The sequence below is a fragment of the Colobus angolensis genome, unplaced genomic scaffold, assembly GCF_000951035.1.
Source record: "Colobus angolensis palliatus isolate OR3802 unplaced genomic scaffold, Cang.pa_1.0 Scaffold295, whole genome shotgun sequence".
Lineage (NCBI taxonomy): Eukaryota > Metazoa > Chordata > Mammalia > Primates > Cercopithecidae > Colobus > Colobus angolensis.
This window is the reverse complement of record NW_012116210.1, coordinates 164,716-176,981: the sequence shown is the minus strand read 5'-3', so window position 1 is coordinate 176,981 and position 12,266 is coordinate 164,716. Positions and strand designations below refer to the sequence as shown.

The 12,266-nt window shown below is 48.7% G+C and overlaps 1 protein-coding gene across 1 annotated transcript in view; it reads right to left on the bottom strand.

Moving 5' to 3' along the window:
- The window catches only part of LOC105516923 (metastasis suppressor protein 1-like), a 33,291-nt gene extending 25,259 nt beyond the window's left edge, over nt 1-8,032 (bottom strand). The window contains exon 1 of the mRNA XM_011949269.1: nt 7,411-8,032. Coding sequence (XP_011804659.1) covers nt 7,411-7,482 — 72 coding nt within the window. The 5' untranslated portion in view covers nt 7,483-8,032. The remainder of the gene's footprint in view (nt 1-7,410) is intronic.
- Nucleotides 8,033-12,266: the final 4,234 nt, after the last annotated feature.

Here is a 12,266-nt window from a genome sequence, read left to right as displayed (position 1 = left end):
CTGGGGTGCTTTTCAAAATCTTAATGTCGTGAATGTACCCCAAGGCACTAATCAGAGCCCTGGCCCAGGCAGCAGCATCTCCAAGCTCCCAGGGAACCCAATGGACCCTGCTCCATAACCACACGCATGTTGCCAAACGAGGTACACCTGCCTAGAACCTCATCTTCTGGTAAGACCCACTCCCGTGGCCCTTGGAGCCTCCGTCACGTGGTAGGCAGCAGAGGAGACCCCGGCAAAACCTGCTGCCCACCTCCATGTCCAGGAAGCTGCTAGTGCTGAGTGAGCTGAAACTTTCTACTGCTTTGAGAGAAAGCACGCAATAAAAAGACACACAGTTCAAAAGGCACTCAACTCAATTGATTTTTTTTTCACCCACTTACACTAGACAGGAAAAGAAAAACCACTTAGAAACTATGACCAAGGCCAGATACGCCAAGAGGCAGCACAGGAAGGAGTTTTGTTGATGAGCCCATCCACTTCTCCAAACACAGACATGCAAGGGCCCTACCGACTCAACCCAAACGGGAGGGCCACCAGGACATGACTAAACACAGAAAGCTCTTTAACAAGAGAGGTCCGGGGCTGGACACAAAAAGAGTTCAAGGTAAAGGAGTACTGTTTCAGGAGTCACCTGAACTTTGGGTGAACTTAGTTAATTTGTATGATTATGGGACTGGGAGGTGGTTGCCAGGCTTTCAGAGTCACCTAGCCTCAGGGACCTAGGGACTCCCCAGACCTATGGCCAGTCACCAGAAGACTCCGTGGGCCTCACGAGGGGACAAGCCCAGGCATCGAGGGTGACATGCCTAAGCCTGGCCCAAAAGCTTCTCTGCCCTGTGCTCATGGAGGGAGAACTATGAGCAACAGAGGATGCCAAGTTGTCTAATGGAGAAGTTGGTAAGTGGGAGAGGGAAGGAAGCCACAATGTGTTGACATGTCATAAATGAAACAATTTCCACAAAGGTGACAGCCGAATTGGAGCTGCCTACCCCACAACACACCTGGAGGCACCTTAATGCAGGCTCACCTCCAGGCAGGCTCTGTGCTAGAGACACAGAGATGAGACCTTGATTCCTTTCTTGAGCCTCCCATGGGACTCAGGCAAGTAAAGGGCTGTTTGCTAGGACTAAATCCACACCCCGCTGCCTGCCTTTAGGCATACTCTCTAAAGAACTCCAGTGTTAGGGTCAAACAGGCTAAGGTCTGACTACCAGTTCCACCTCCCCATGGCCTTAGATAAGTTACTGAATCCCTCCAAGCCTTCCTATTCTCATCTGTTAAGTGGGGTGGATGTGAGGATGACATGAAATCATGCGCACCAAGTTCTTAGCACAACGCACAGCACACAGTAGGTTCCCACGAAGTCCCTTCCTCCCCCTGCTCACCGCATGTAGTGAATACTGAGCACCTACTATGTGCCCAGTGGCACCCCACAGCATCTTTTATTTTTTCATTTTATTTTGATTTTTTGTAGAGACAGGGTCTCGCTGTTCCCCAGACTGGTCTTGAACTCCTGGCCCTAAGCAATCCTGCCACCTCAGTACCACAAAGTGCTGGGTTTACAGGTGAGCCACCATGCCCAGCTCCCAGAAAATCTTAAACAACCCAAACCCTCACATTTGCTCAGCAGGTAAAAACACTGTCACCTCCAACCAAATCAGGAAGCAGGCGAGATGAGAGAGCCCCAAGCCTAGGCCTTCCAGGTACTGAGACGGGGGCTGCTCTGGAGTGGATTCTGTGCTGGGAATTGCTACTTTTAAGTTTTTGGTTGGTTGGTTGTTTCTGATTTGCCTTGGTGGCTCACACTCAGATGAAACCTGCAGTCTATTGCTAATTCAAGGGAGCACCTCAGCAATCGTGACAATGGGCTCCTTAATGCTCCATTAATTTACTCCTTAACTTCATTTGCCTCTCCTGTTTGCTACTAAATAAGGCCATATCAGCAGTGCTATCTCCAAATCTGAGTTAAACTGCTCACGGCATCGGTTAGTTCCCTTTAAACGGCCCCCAAAAATTCTTGTCTGACGTCCTAGGCAGCTAAATCTGTCCTTTGGCTTTGATTTGGTTTGGGGTGAGGTATTTTTTTTGTTTTTGCAGAGGTGTGGGTTTTGGGGGTAAGTGTCCTGAAGCAGTTCCAAGAAGTAATGGGGAACTCAAAATGACCTCATTTGTCCGTACTCAATTCGAACATCTAAATGGTCTCACTAGAGAAGGAATCTTGCCAGCTATCGCCGCCCATGCCTGCGAAAATGGAAAAAGCCGAGATGAAAATTGGAGATAAAGCATCTAATGAATCAATAGTTTCATCCTTTTCACCCTCCAAGCATTTTAATAGCCTTAAGTGAGCTAGCCAAATCGACAGACATCATTTTAGCTTTTTTCCTTTTCCCTGTGACTGAGATGCAAAAGAAGAGTTCAAAGGGCAAGAGGTCAGCAACTGAGAACACACAGCATGCAGGGAACATACTTAAACAGTGAACAATCTTTTAGTATGCCTGAAATGCAGATTTAATGGGAAATCCTATGTGTTTACTCGCTGAAATCATTATGCCACGTTTGGTGCCTGAAACACCACTGACGCTCAATAAATACTAAGGAATGACTATATGTTACTCTAGTAAGAACTGGGCGATGGCTGAACCAGGCAAAATCCAAACTCGGCTTACCTTCTATGCAAACCAGGACCTAGGAATGACCTCTCTTGATTTGGAGCATTACAAACTACGGAATTTCAGAACATAAAGGTTCACAGCATCAAGCAAGAAGTTCCAAAAAATTTGACTAAATAGTAAAGAGTTTTCACAAAAACTAAATAGGAAGGGGTTTTCACAAAGAAACACCCAAACCGGGCCAGAAATGATTTCCAAACAGTAAGACTGGCACCCAAAAAAACAAAAAGATGAATCTATATAGAAGAGGTCCTAAATCTCTGGGTACCCATCCCAGGCAGTTCCTGCTGTCGATTTTATGACATATTTACTTCACCTTCTTCTCCCACGGGCCCGAAGTGAGGAAGCTGTAAAACCCTGGCCAAATACAACCATTTGCTAAGAGAAAAGCCAACATGGGGCCCATCTGTCCTTTACAAGTGCTCTGTTTGTCCTGCCTTTGTGTGGCTGTCACCATTTACAGAGAGCAGCCCACCTCCCTCAGAGCACCTGGCTGAGGCCTTGGCTGGGTTTTCAGTACTGTTCTGGAGAAAACTCTTTTTGAGGCCTCCAAGGGAACTCCTGCAGAGACTGATGCCCTTTTATAGGCTGAACCACAGCCCTTCCTTCACGGCCACCATATTGGATTCGCATGATCTGTTTACAGCCCACAGGACAAGGAGCTCTCCTAGGGCAGAGCCAAGCAAAAGGCATTCCACACAATTGCCCTTCATAAACAGCAAGGAAGTGTACCTCTCTTCTGATGGGAACCCCAAAACAAAGCAGTGAGGGTGAAAAAAACTACCCTGAAATCAATATCCAGTGTTGGAACCACTACCCACATTCTCCATCTTATGATATGGGAGGGAAAATATCACGACGTGGCTTCAAACCACAAAAAGAGTTCCATGGAATTCAAGAAGTCCCTTTAGCAGTTCTCAATTTAGGCAGAACTTAGAAGAGAGGATAGTGATGGCAAACACAGGTGGGGGGCAGTGGGGAGGAACTGAACAAGGCCTCTATTCTGCTCAGCACAGGTGCTGGTAATAGGACACCCCTGTCTAAAGTGACACATGGGGTGGAAGAATCAGGTGTGATTAGGATTTTCTTGCCCCAGTCACATTATGTACTCCTAACCTCGTACAAAGTTCTACCCGCAGCAGGCCCAGTTCAGCTCTTGACATGCTGATTCTTGAGCAACAAGGGTGAAGAAAACATTTGATTTCAGACATCCAACTTTGTTTTTTTAAACCAAGTTAATTATTAAAAGAAGAAAGACATCCGCAGAGTGAGCTGTCCTCAATTTTGGCCAGCAAAGTCTCCTGGTCTTAAAAACTCCCCAAACATCACCAAAATCAATGCCGGTTCAATGACTCAAAAGCAAAGGCACAAACTGCTGTTTGAGACATGGAGCCCTCCCTTCCCAGGGCTTGGATAGAAACTCCAAAAAGATTCCAGGACCTCCTTGATGCAGTCAAGATTGTCCACACATCAGAAGGCAGTCAATAGTCACTTCCAGACTACTATTCCCTGGACAAACCAGCTATGGGTCCTTCCCTCCAGCCACGTGAATAATTGTCTCCCCCTTCCTCTGGAACCAACTCACACCAGCCAATTTGGTCAGTGATTTACTAATTTGCATGGATGGGAGGAAAGGCAGCCAGTAGGTGATTCTGCACAACACCGTTCATTAGTGACCACCACCACAGCAGGGTAGAATAAACGGGAAACAAACCACCAGGCTTCCTCTCGTCAAGGAATCGATATCTTATTTACTAGCTGCTGCTTGCTTTACATGGTGCTGTTCCCCAGTAGAGAAAGAGTCAGGATTTTTTCCATACCTTACCCCCTGAAAAGGATAAAACCCATGCCCTGACAGCCAGCCGAGGACTTAGACGAAGTATCTTTAGAAGAAAGCACAAAGAATCCTCTCTCTCTTGCTTTTTTCCACGTCTTGAGGTTCTCTGGTTTCAGAAGACAGAGGGTGCCAGACCTTGAAATTATTCCCTTTTTTTATTGTTTTCTTTCTTTCTCCAAAGAGGAAACTGACTCCCTTCCTGTGCTGCTGTACATTTTGAAGAATCAAATGCTACTAATAAAACCATTTTCCTTATCCTTTTCTCACCCAGTCCAACATCACTTCTGAGAAAATAACCTAAAAATTTTTATCAAGATGGCATTCCAAGTGCGTTTCCAACATTTACGCTTTTCCCTCAGAGCAAACAGAAAGGAGACCAAAGGCATTATAAACCCATTATGGGAGTTTAAAGAAAAGAAAAAGAGGTCATTAGAAAGTCAGTTGATTTCAGATATTAAAAACTGACTTTTGTTGCTGGTGACTTCATGCATCTGCACACTACATACTGCTTATCAGATTTGTTCAAATTTAAAAATTTTAAATTTCCATTTAAAATGTCACTGGCATCTAATCCATGATGAAGTCTTTCAAGAAGCAAAGTCCAAGAAAATATTCCGAATTGTCTTATGCATAAACAATCTAGGAAATCAGACACTCCCTCTCTCTTTCTCCTTATCTCTCGAATCTCCGAAAGTCTAAAACTCTGCAGAACCCAAGGCATGTTTTAGTCTTCCACTCCACCTTGCTTTTAAAATTTTACTGCCAAAACAAAACAAACCAAAAAAAAAAAAAACTTTAAAATAAATGATTTCCCATAGGATACTGAACAAACCTACTAAACTCAAAGGGAAAGAAGTCAGGATACACAAACTCTAGATTCCGCCGTGACTGGGCATTAAAGAAGATGTCTTTATTTTTAACTGGAATCAGGCAAGGGAAAAAAACACCACCTTGGCACCCGTGAGTCCCCAGCCAGGGCATACTGCCACACAGCCACAGGATGGCAGGTGGAAAGCAGGACAGCCCACCCTTTGGGCAGGTCACCTTCTGAAGGGCTTTTGATTCAAACCAGTGAATGGGAAGAACCGAGCCTGGATTCTGGATTAAAGAACAAAGAGAGAAAAAACTCCAGGTGTGATCACTCCAGGACTGCAGTGGACAGATCCGTCAGATCGCTGGGTTCCTTGTTGCTGCTGAGGGGTGGGAAACATCCATTTATCTCCTCAAAAAAACACAAGCAGCTTTACCAACCTATTTCAAATTCCTCCCCACAAGATCAGAATACACCATGCGTGCCTCAAACCAAATCCTGTTTGACTCTAAGATGTGTAGAATTTAAGTTTAAAATTAAGGCCAGAGCCCAAGGAGGGAGGACCCATCTCTGTCTCAAAAGACCACTTCAATAATTCAGTGTGCACTGGGGGCAACAGAATGAAAGGGGCTGTCTTTCAACAGGCAATAATCCATCTAATTCCAAGGGCCTGGATTATAAGCATTCCTGGGCAAGCAGAGTCTGGCTGCAGATTATGCTACGCTAAGGACAATTTGTGACAAAAGGCACGAGATCTGTAGAAAGATTTCAAAATGGACAAGACCAGGACAGAGGCACCTTAGTAAAGTTCACCCTGGGTGAGGTGGCAGTTGGTTCTGAAAGGTGGAAGCAGGCCATGACAGTTGAGCATTCCTTCCCAAAGACCATCTCCGAGGCTCGAAGCCTCTCTAAACCTTACACTTCATCAGACAAAAGCTCCTCCAGGCGCCCAGGCAGCGGCTGAAGAGGGGCTGTCCACACCCACTCGGTGCACAGCTTTCCAAACCTGCCCACTCGTTTTGGAAGCGGGCTTTTAATTAAACACCACCTCCCCGGATCGGGATCTGTTGAGGCAAACTGGAGCTGGGCAGGAGCCAAAGAGAAGCTCCCTAAATACACATTAAAAAAATAATTTCCCCCACTGCCCCCAATTCCCACCTCCAGCCAGCTCGCGCGGCTGGTTTTATTTCCTCTGGATGAATAACACGGGGCCCTGGTCTATCTCTAGGCACCAGAAAATCCACATCCGAGGATCAGGTTATGCCCAGTCCCACCCTTTGCAGGAAAAAGCCAGGGTGTTGTTCCCCGCCCCCACACGCGCGCGCGCACACACGCACGCGCGCGCACACACCATCTTCACAACCCTTCCAAGAGAAAACCTAGAGTGTGTGTCCGTTTGGGTCTGGGAGGGCGGGATACAGTTATTTAGGGGGCCCCAATCAGGTTCAGCTGGGGGAAGGTGGGGCCTCTGCAAGGCTGCCCGGGAACTTCGGCCCCGCGCCCCGCGGGAGGGCTGAGAGAGGGCACGCACAGCTTTACCAGCTTCGGAACAGCCCAATTAATAACTAATTTGCTCAGATCCCCCACTCCAAGTAGACCTGACAACCAAGGAGGGACTGGCTTTCCCTCTCAGTCTCCTAGACTAGGGGACTCCTTCCTGCGCGCGGGCAGAGCCCTCACTCCCTCCCCACCACCGCGCCCCCACCCCGTGCCTGGGGGAATCAGGTGTCCGCCCGGGCATCCAGCCCCCGCGGGTCCCAGACACTCAGTTCAGGGACAGACAATGGGAAAACTTGGAGCCAGTGCCCTAAGCCCCCGAGGGAAAGAAATGGTGCCGCCCCCTGGGACAATGAGCGGGGAGATGGCGTGGGACAGCAGACACCCCCCCTAGAGAAGCCGCCCGCCTAGTGACCCAGCAGAGCCTGGAGCAGCGCCCCGGGTGAGCAGGTGACACCAGAGCCGGGAGCTCCCGCAGGTGGCCGGCGGCCACGGCGCAGGGAAGGGCCGGGCGGCCGGCCCGGGGTGGAGGCGAAGCGCGGCGGCGAGGTCAGAGCGCGGCGGCCGGCTCCGCAGCCGCACCCCCGGCGTGCTACCTTCATGTCGCTGATGATGGTCTGGAAGAGGCCTCCGAGCGCACTGCATTCCTTCTCAATCACAGCCTCCATTTTCCCGGCGACGGCAGGGCGAGGGCACACACGCGGGGCCGCTGGACTGCGCGCGGGGCCGGGGCTCGCTCACCCCGGGAGGAATTTCACCCTCCGAGAGACCCACCTCGGATTCGCAGCCTCTTCTGCAGCGAGGCCGGGGTATACCAACCCGACTGTTCTCTGCCCAAAATAATAACAACAGTAATTTAAAAAACCAAACCGCTCTGTAGGGTATTCGCCTACATGCAGCGCTCGGCTCCTGGCCTTAAAAATGCCGGGAGAAGACTGACAATCAGGCCACCACTGGTGCCCACTACGGAAACGGCAAAGCCCATCTTGATGCAGAGAAAACCGCCCGCTGACCCCGAGCCAGCGCCATTGAAAAACTCAAGATTTTCCAATTTAATAAATTTTTCTGCAATTAAAAAAAAACCGCCCAACACCAGAGCGGGTCTGCTCGCGGCGTCCGGATCTGTTGCTCGCAGCTGCGGACGCCGCCTCCTTTTCACTCCTGCGCGCCCGGCCCCCGGCGCTCGCTCTGGCTGGGCTCCCGCGGACGTTCGGAGGGGCGCACGCGCGCTCGCAGTCGTGCGTCCGCCGCGCGGGGGCGCGCTCTCGTGGCCGTGTGGCCGCCGCACGCGGGCGGGGCTGGGAGCGCGCGCCCGAGAGGCGCGTGGGGCGCTCGCCGCAAAGAGGAGCCTGCTGGTCTGCTGGCGGGGTGGGAGGCGCTGGGCCGGAGGCTCTCCCTCCGGTGCGCACCGCGCACCCTCTCCTCCCCCGGCCGCCAGTCGCAGCGCGGAGAGGGCGTGTCGGCACCCTGCCTGGCGAGCGCCCACCCTACAATGGCTGCGAGCGCGCGGGACGGGGGGAATGGAGGGTGCACCGCCGCTCCCCGGGGACTTGCACGGGTGGCGCGCCCAGCCCAGAGCCCGCTTGTAGTGAGCTCTTAGTAGGGCGGGAAAGCTGCTGCAGCTACTGCGGCCTTCTGAGAAAACGCCCATTCTCTGATGTTAGGACTGCATCGCCAAGTCCTGATTGCAAATAGCGAAATATACAATTAAGGAGAGTTCGGGGGCGTATCCTGCAATGGGATGCCGAGTTCGATAAAGTTACAGGATGCTGGGAAAGTGGATTGATTTGCTGTTGCTAAATGAATGGAAACAGCGTTAGAGCTTCTGTCCACGATCCATCAGTCTGTCGAGATTGCTGACTGCCTCTGACTTGAACGGTTGATGGTTTTCAGGCCCACTGAGAGCAGCCAGCATTGGTATAACCGCAGGGAGCCCTCCTGGGAGGTTGAACCTGCAAAGAGCACAAATGTGCCCATGTTGATTTGGGGCCTAGTGGTCCGTTTTCAAGGCTCCACTGCCTATCTGCATAACAGGGAGCCCTCATTCAGATGAACGCCAAATGGGCCAGAGGGAGGAGAATCAAATGAGCAACTTTTAAAAGATCTTAAAACATAAGCACCTAACTCCGGACAGTTCCTCTGACTCTTGAGCTAACCATTTGAAGTACAAAACATAACAAAAGAAAAGACTGAGGGAAGTGGGGCCAAAAGCAACCAAGGTCAAAATGCTGTACCCTTGTGTTAGAGTCACTCCATAATGGGAAAAGGTCTGGCTTTGAAAACTTTATGGATCAAAGGGATGCATGGAGTTACATAGCACAGCCGCAGAAGATAATATTCCCCTGGATCACTCTGCCCAACTCTTAACTGCAACCCACCTTCCCCACCCTTCTCCCGGAAATCACCAGGAAGGGTGTTACCTTCAGGAAGTAACTGATCTCTTGATCACCCCTGCTGGATCCTGTCCCCAAGGGCATTCAAATGCATCCGACTCATCTTCACCTTGCCAATAACAATAACGGGTGCTTGACACATAGTTTGCTGCCAATCATTATTGTGACTTTAATACTACTGGTATTCTAACGATCAAGATGACTGCTTGTAGAGTCTGATCGCCAGGATTCAAACTCTAGTTTACAACCTACTAACTGTATACCCCTGAGTACGTTACTTAAGCTTTCTGGGCCTCAGTTTCCTCATCCATCTGTAAATGGGGATAATGATGGCTTCTATCTGATAGGGCTGTTCTGAACATTACATGAGCTAATCAATGAAAGCAAAAGTGGTACCTGGCGTCTAGTAAATAATCATTCAATAAATCTTATCAACAGAAGAAGCAGGGATGAGGCCAAGGCTCAAGTGCAGCCCTGGTCCCGTTTCAATTCTGTAACATTGGCATGCTGTCCCAGGGACATTGCTGAGGGTCTACTGTGTGCAATCTGGGCATTTTCTATGTATTATGTCTACTTGAAGGAAATTATCATTCTGGTCCTCATTTCACTGTTGGAAGGAATCCAACCCTGGTTTTCTGACTTCCATGCCCCAGGTCTCCCTTTTACCCAGCCTCCTGAACTCCTGGGATAAGGGGCCTTAGCCCAGTGGGCACTTGGTCCAGCTTTCCTGCCACATGCTTAAATTTCAATGCCCCAAATACCCCAGCTTTAGCAATGTTTGCCAAAGCACACCTCTCTTGTGACCTTTTTGCCTTGGCCTGACCACCAAGCCCTTGTCTCTCATGAGAAAGTGAAGCATCCCAAAAACTCCTTGAAAGGGAGGCTGGAAAAGTGTTCCCAGATGCAGGAAAGTGGGAGGGACACCTGGCACTGTTTGCTTTTTTTCTTTTTTCTTTTTTTGACAGAGCCTTGCTCTGTCACCCAGGCTGGAGAGCAGTAGTGCAATCTCGGCTCACTGCAACCTCCACCTCCCAGGTTCAAGTGATTCTCCTGCCTCAGCCTCCATGTTGGCCAGGCTGGTCTCGAACTCCTGACCTCAGATGATCTACCCGCCTTGGCCTCCCAAAGTACTGGGATTATAGGCGTGAGCCACCGTGCCTGGCCAGCTGTCATGCATTCTTTCCTTGTTTTCAGATTCTCCTTTGTTTCTGGCTGTTGGGGACTTCCCTTCTTTTAGACCGGCTCTGCATATATTTAAAGAGATTCTGATTACATTTTACCAACTGTGTCTACATGACTATGGCAGGAGGTGTTTCAGGTTATAGAATCTGCCTCTGTGACAATAGGGGGTCCCTTTTGTGTTGTTTACATGATGAAATGTTGGGTTTTGTATAATGTGTATTATTTTACACTTTTAGGTAAACTCAGATGCCTCTGATGGATTCGAAATAATCAGATATATTTCTGAATTGCTTCATATGGTATGTAAACATAAGGTTTTGTAAAATAATATGTTTTTCATGCTCTTTTATTGCTACTCTGACCAGACCCTTATCTCACTTATAAAATATATTTTTTTCTCATCATGCTTATATGGTACAGAAAGAGCTAAGCCCCAGAAATACTGTTAATGAGAGGAAGATCAGGACCCAGACAGTCTTGGTTTATAACTTGCAGCAGGGATATCTGCTCCCCTGAGAGCCCAATTCTCCATATCAAGGCATTGCAGAAGTCAAATTAGTAGTCAGTAGGCAGCTTGGGAGCACATATACAAAGCAAAGGAGATTGGATGCTCCTGGGAGAACAAGTGTGGTTTGGCACAAAGCAGATGCTGAAGAAATGTCTCAGGAATAAAACCCAACCAGGTTCCTACCCCACTAGAGAGCAGACACAATATCTTGGCGACCTAGAACCACCAGATACGGCCTCTCTTCTTCAAACAGTCCTGGAGAAATACAAAATATTATGACTTCTTTTCCCTTTTGGATCTTCCAACCCTGCTATTTGACTGCCATGATTGGAAGCTACAAACTGGCCTGCAGAGGAGTTTCTAAAATTGGGAAATCTAAAAATATTTAGGAATTGGGAAACTTCACCTCAAGGTACAAAGTTTCAGCATTTCCAGGAAGATAGGAACATGTGGCAATTCAGGGCTCACATTCCCACCTGGCCTAGGCCTGTGGGGCAGCTGGTCCTTGAGGGGAGAATTTGCTCTTTACGCTCCCCGCCACCCCCTTCGGCCTTGCTACTAATCAGTTCATCACCTTTCAGTGGTCTCCTGCCCCAGTGACACATTCTGGACATTGGGGTTATATTTGGGCATTTTCCAGCCTGCCATCCACAAAACACATACGAAATATCTCTTAGGGTGAGTCACTGTGACAGATATTTTTAATTGATCCTCACTAATTTCATTTTCAAAAGGGGCCTGTTTCTAAATGGAAACTCTTACATACTGATAACTCCCTAATTTGTCTGAAGAATTTAATGACTCGGATCAGAAGGAATTCTGCTTATAGGTGACCAGGGCAAGCTTAAGCCAATTTTGTTTCATAGATGAGCTATGGTAATAATAAATACACAAATAACTAACCTTTAGTATATACTTACTGTGTGCCAAGTACTATCCTAAGTAATCGCCCTCAATCCTCACAAAGCCTTAGGAGTTAGCACTTCGATTATTCTTATTTTACAAATGAAAAAAACTGAGGCACAGAAGGTGGGTCAGGAGGGAGGAAGCAATATAGCTAGAATTCAAACCTAGCAGCATGACTTCAAGCCTAGTGTCTTAACCACCTCTCATAACTGCCTCTAATGCAAAGACCCCTCACGAAGGTCAGAAGTTTCACAAACACTGCCTTAAGTCTCGTAGCGAACTGGGAGGCCCCTCAGAGCAACCTGGCTGTGCATTAGACTCACCTGAGGAGCTTTTAAAACATACCCAAGCTTGGCTGGGCACAGTGGCTCACATGTATAATCCCAGCACTTTGGGAAGGTGGGAGGTGGGAGGATCACCTGAGCCTAGGAGCTCAAGACCAGCCTAGGCAACATAGCGAGAC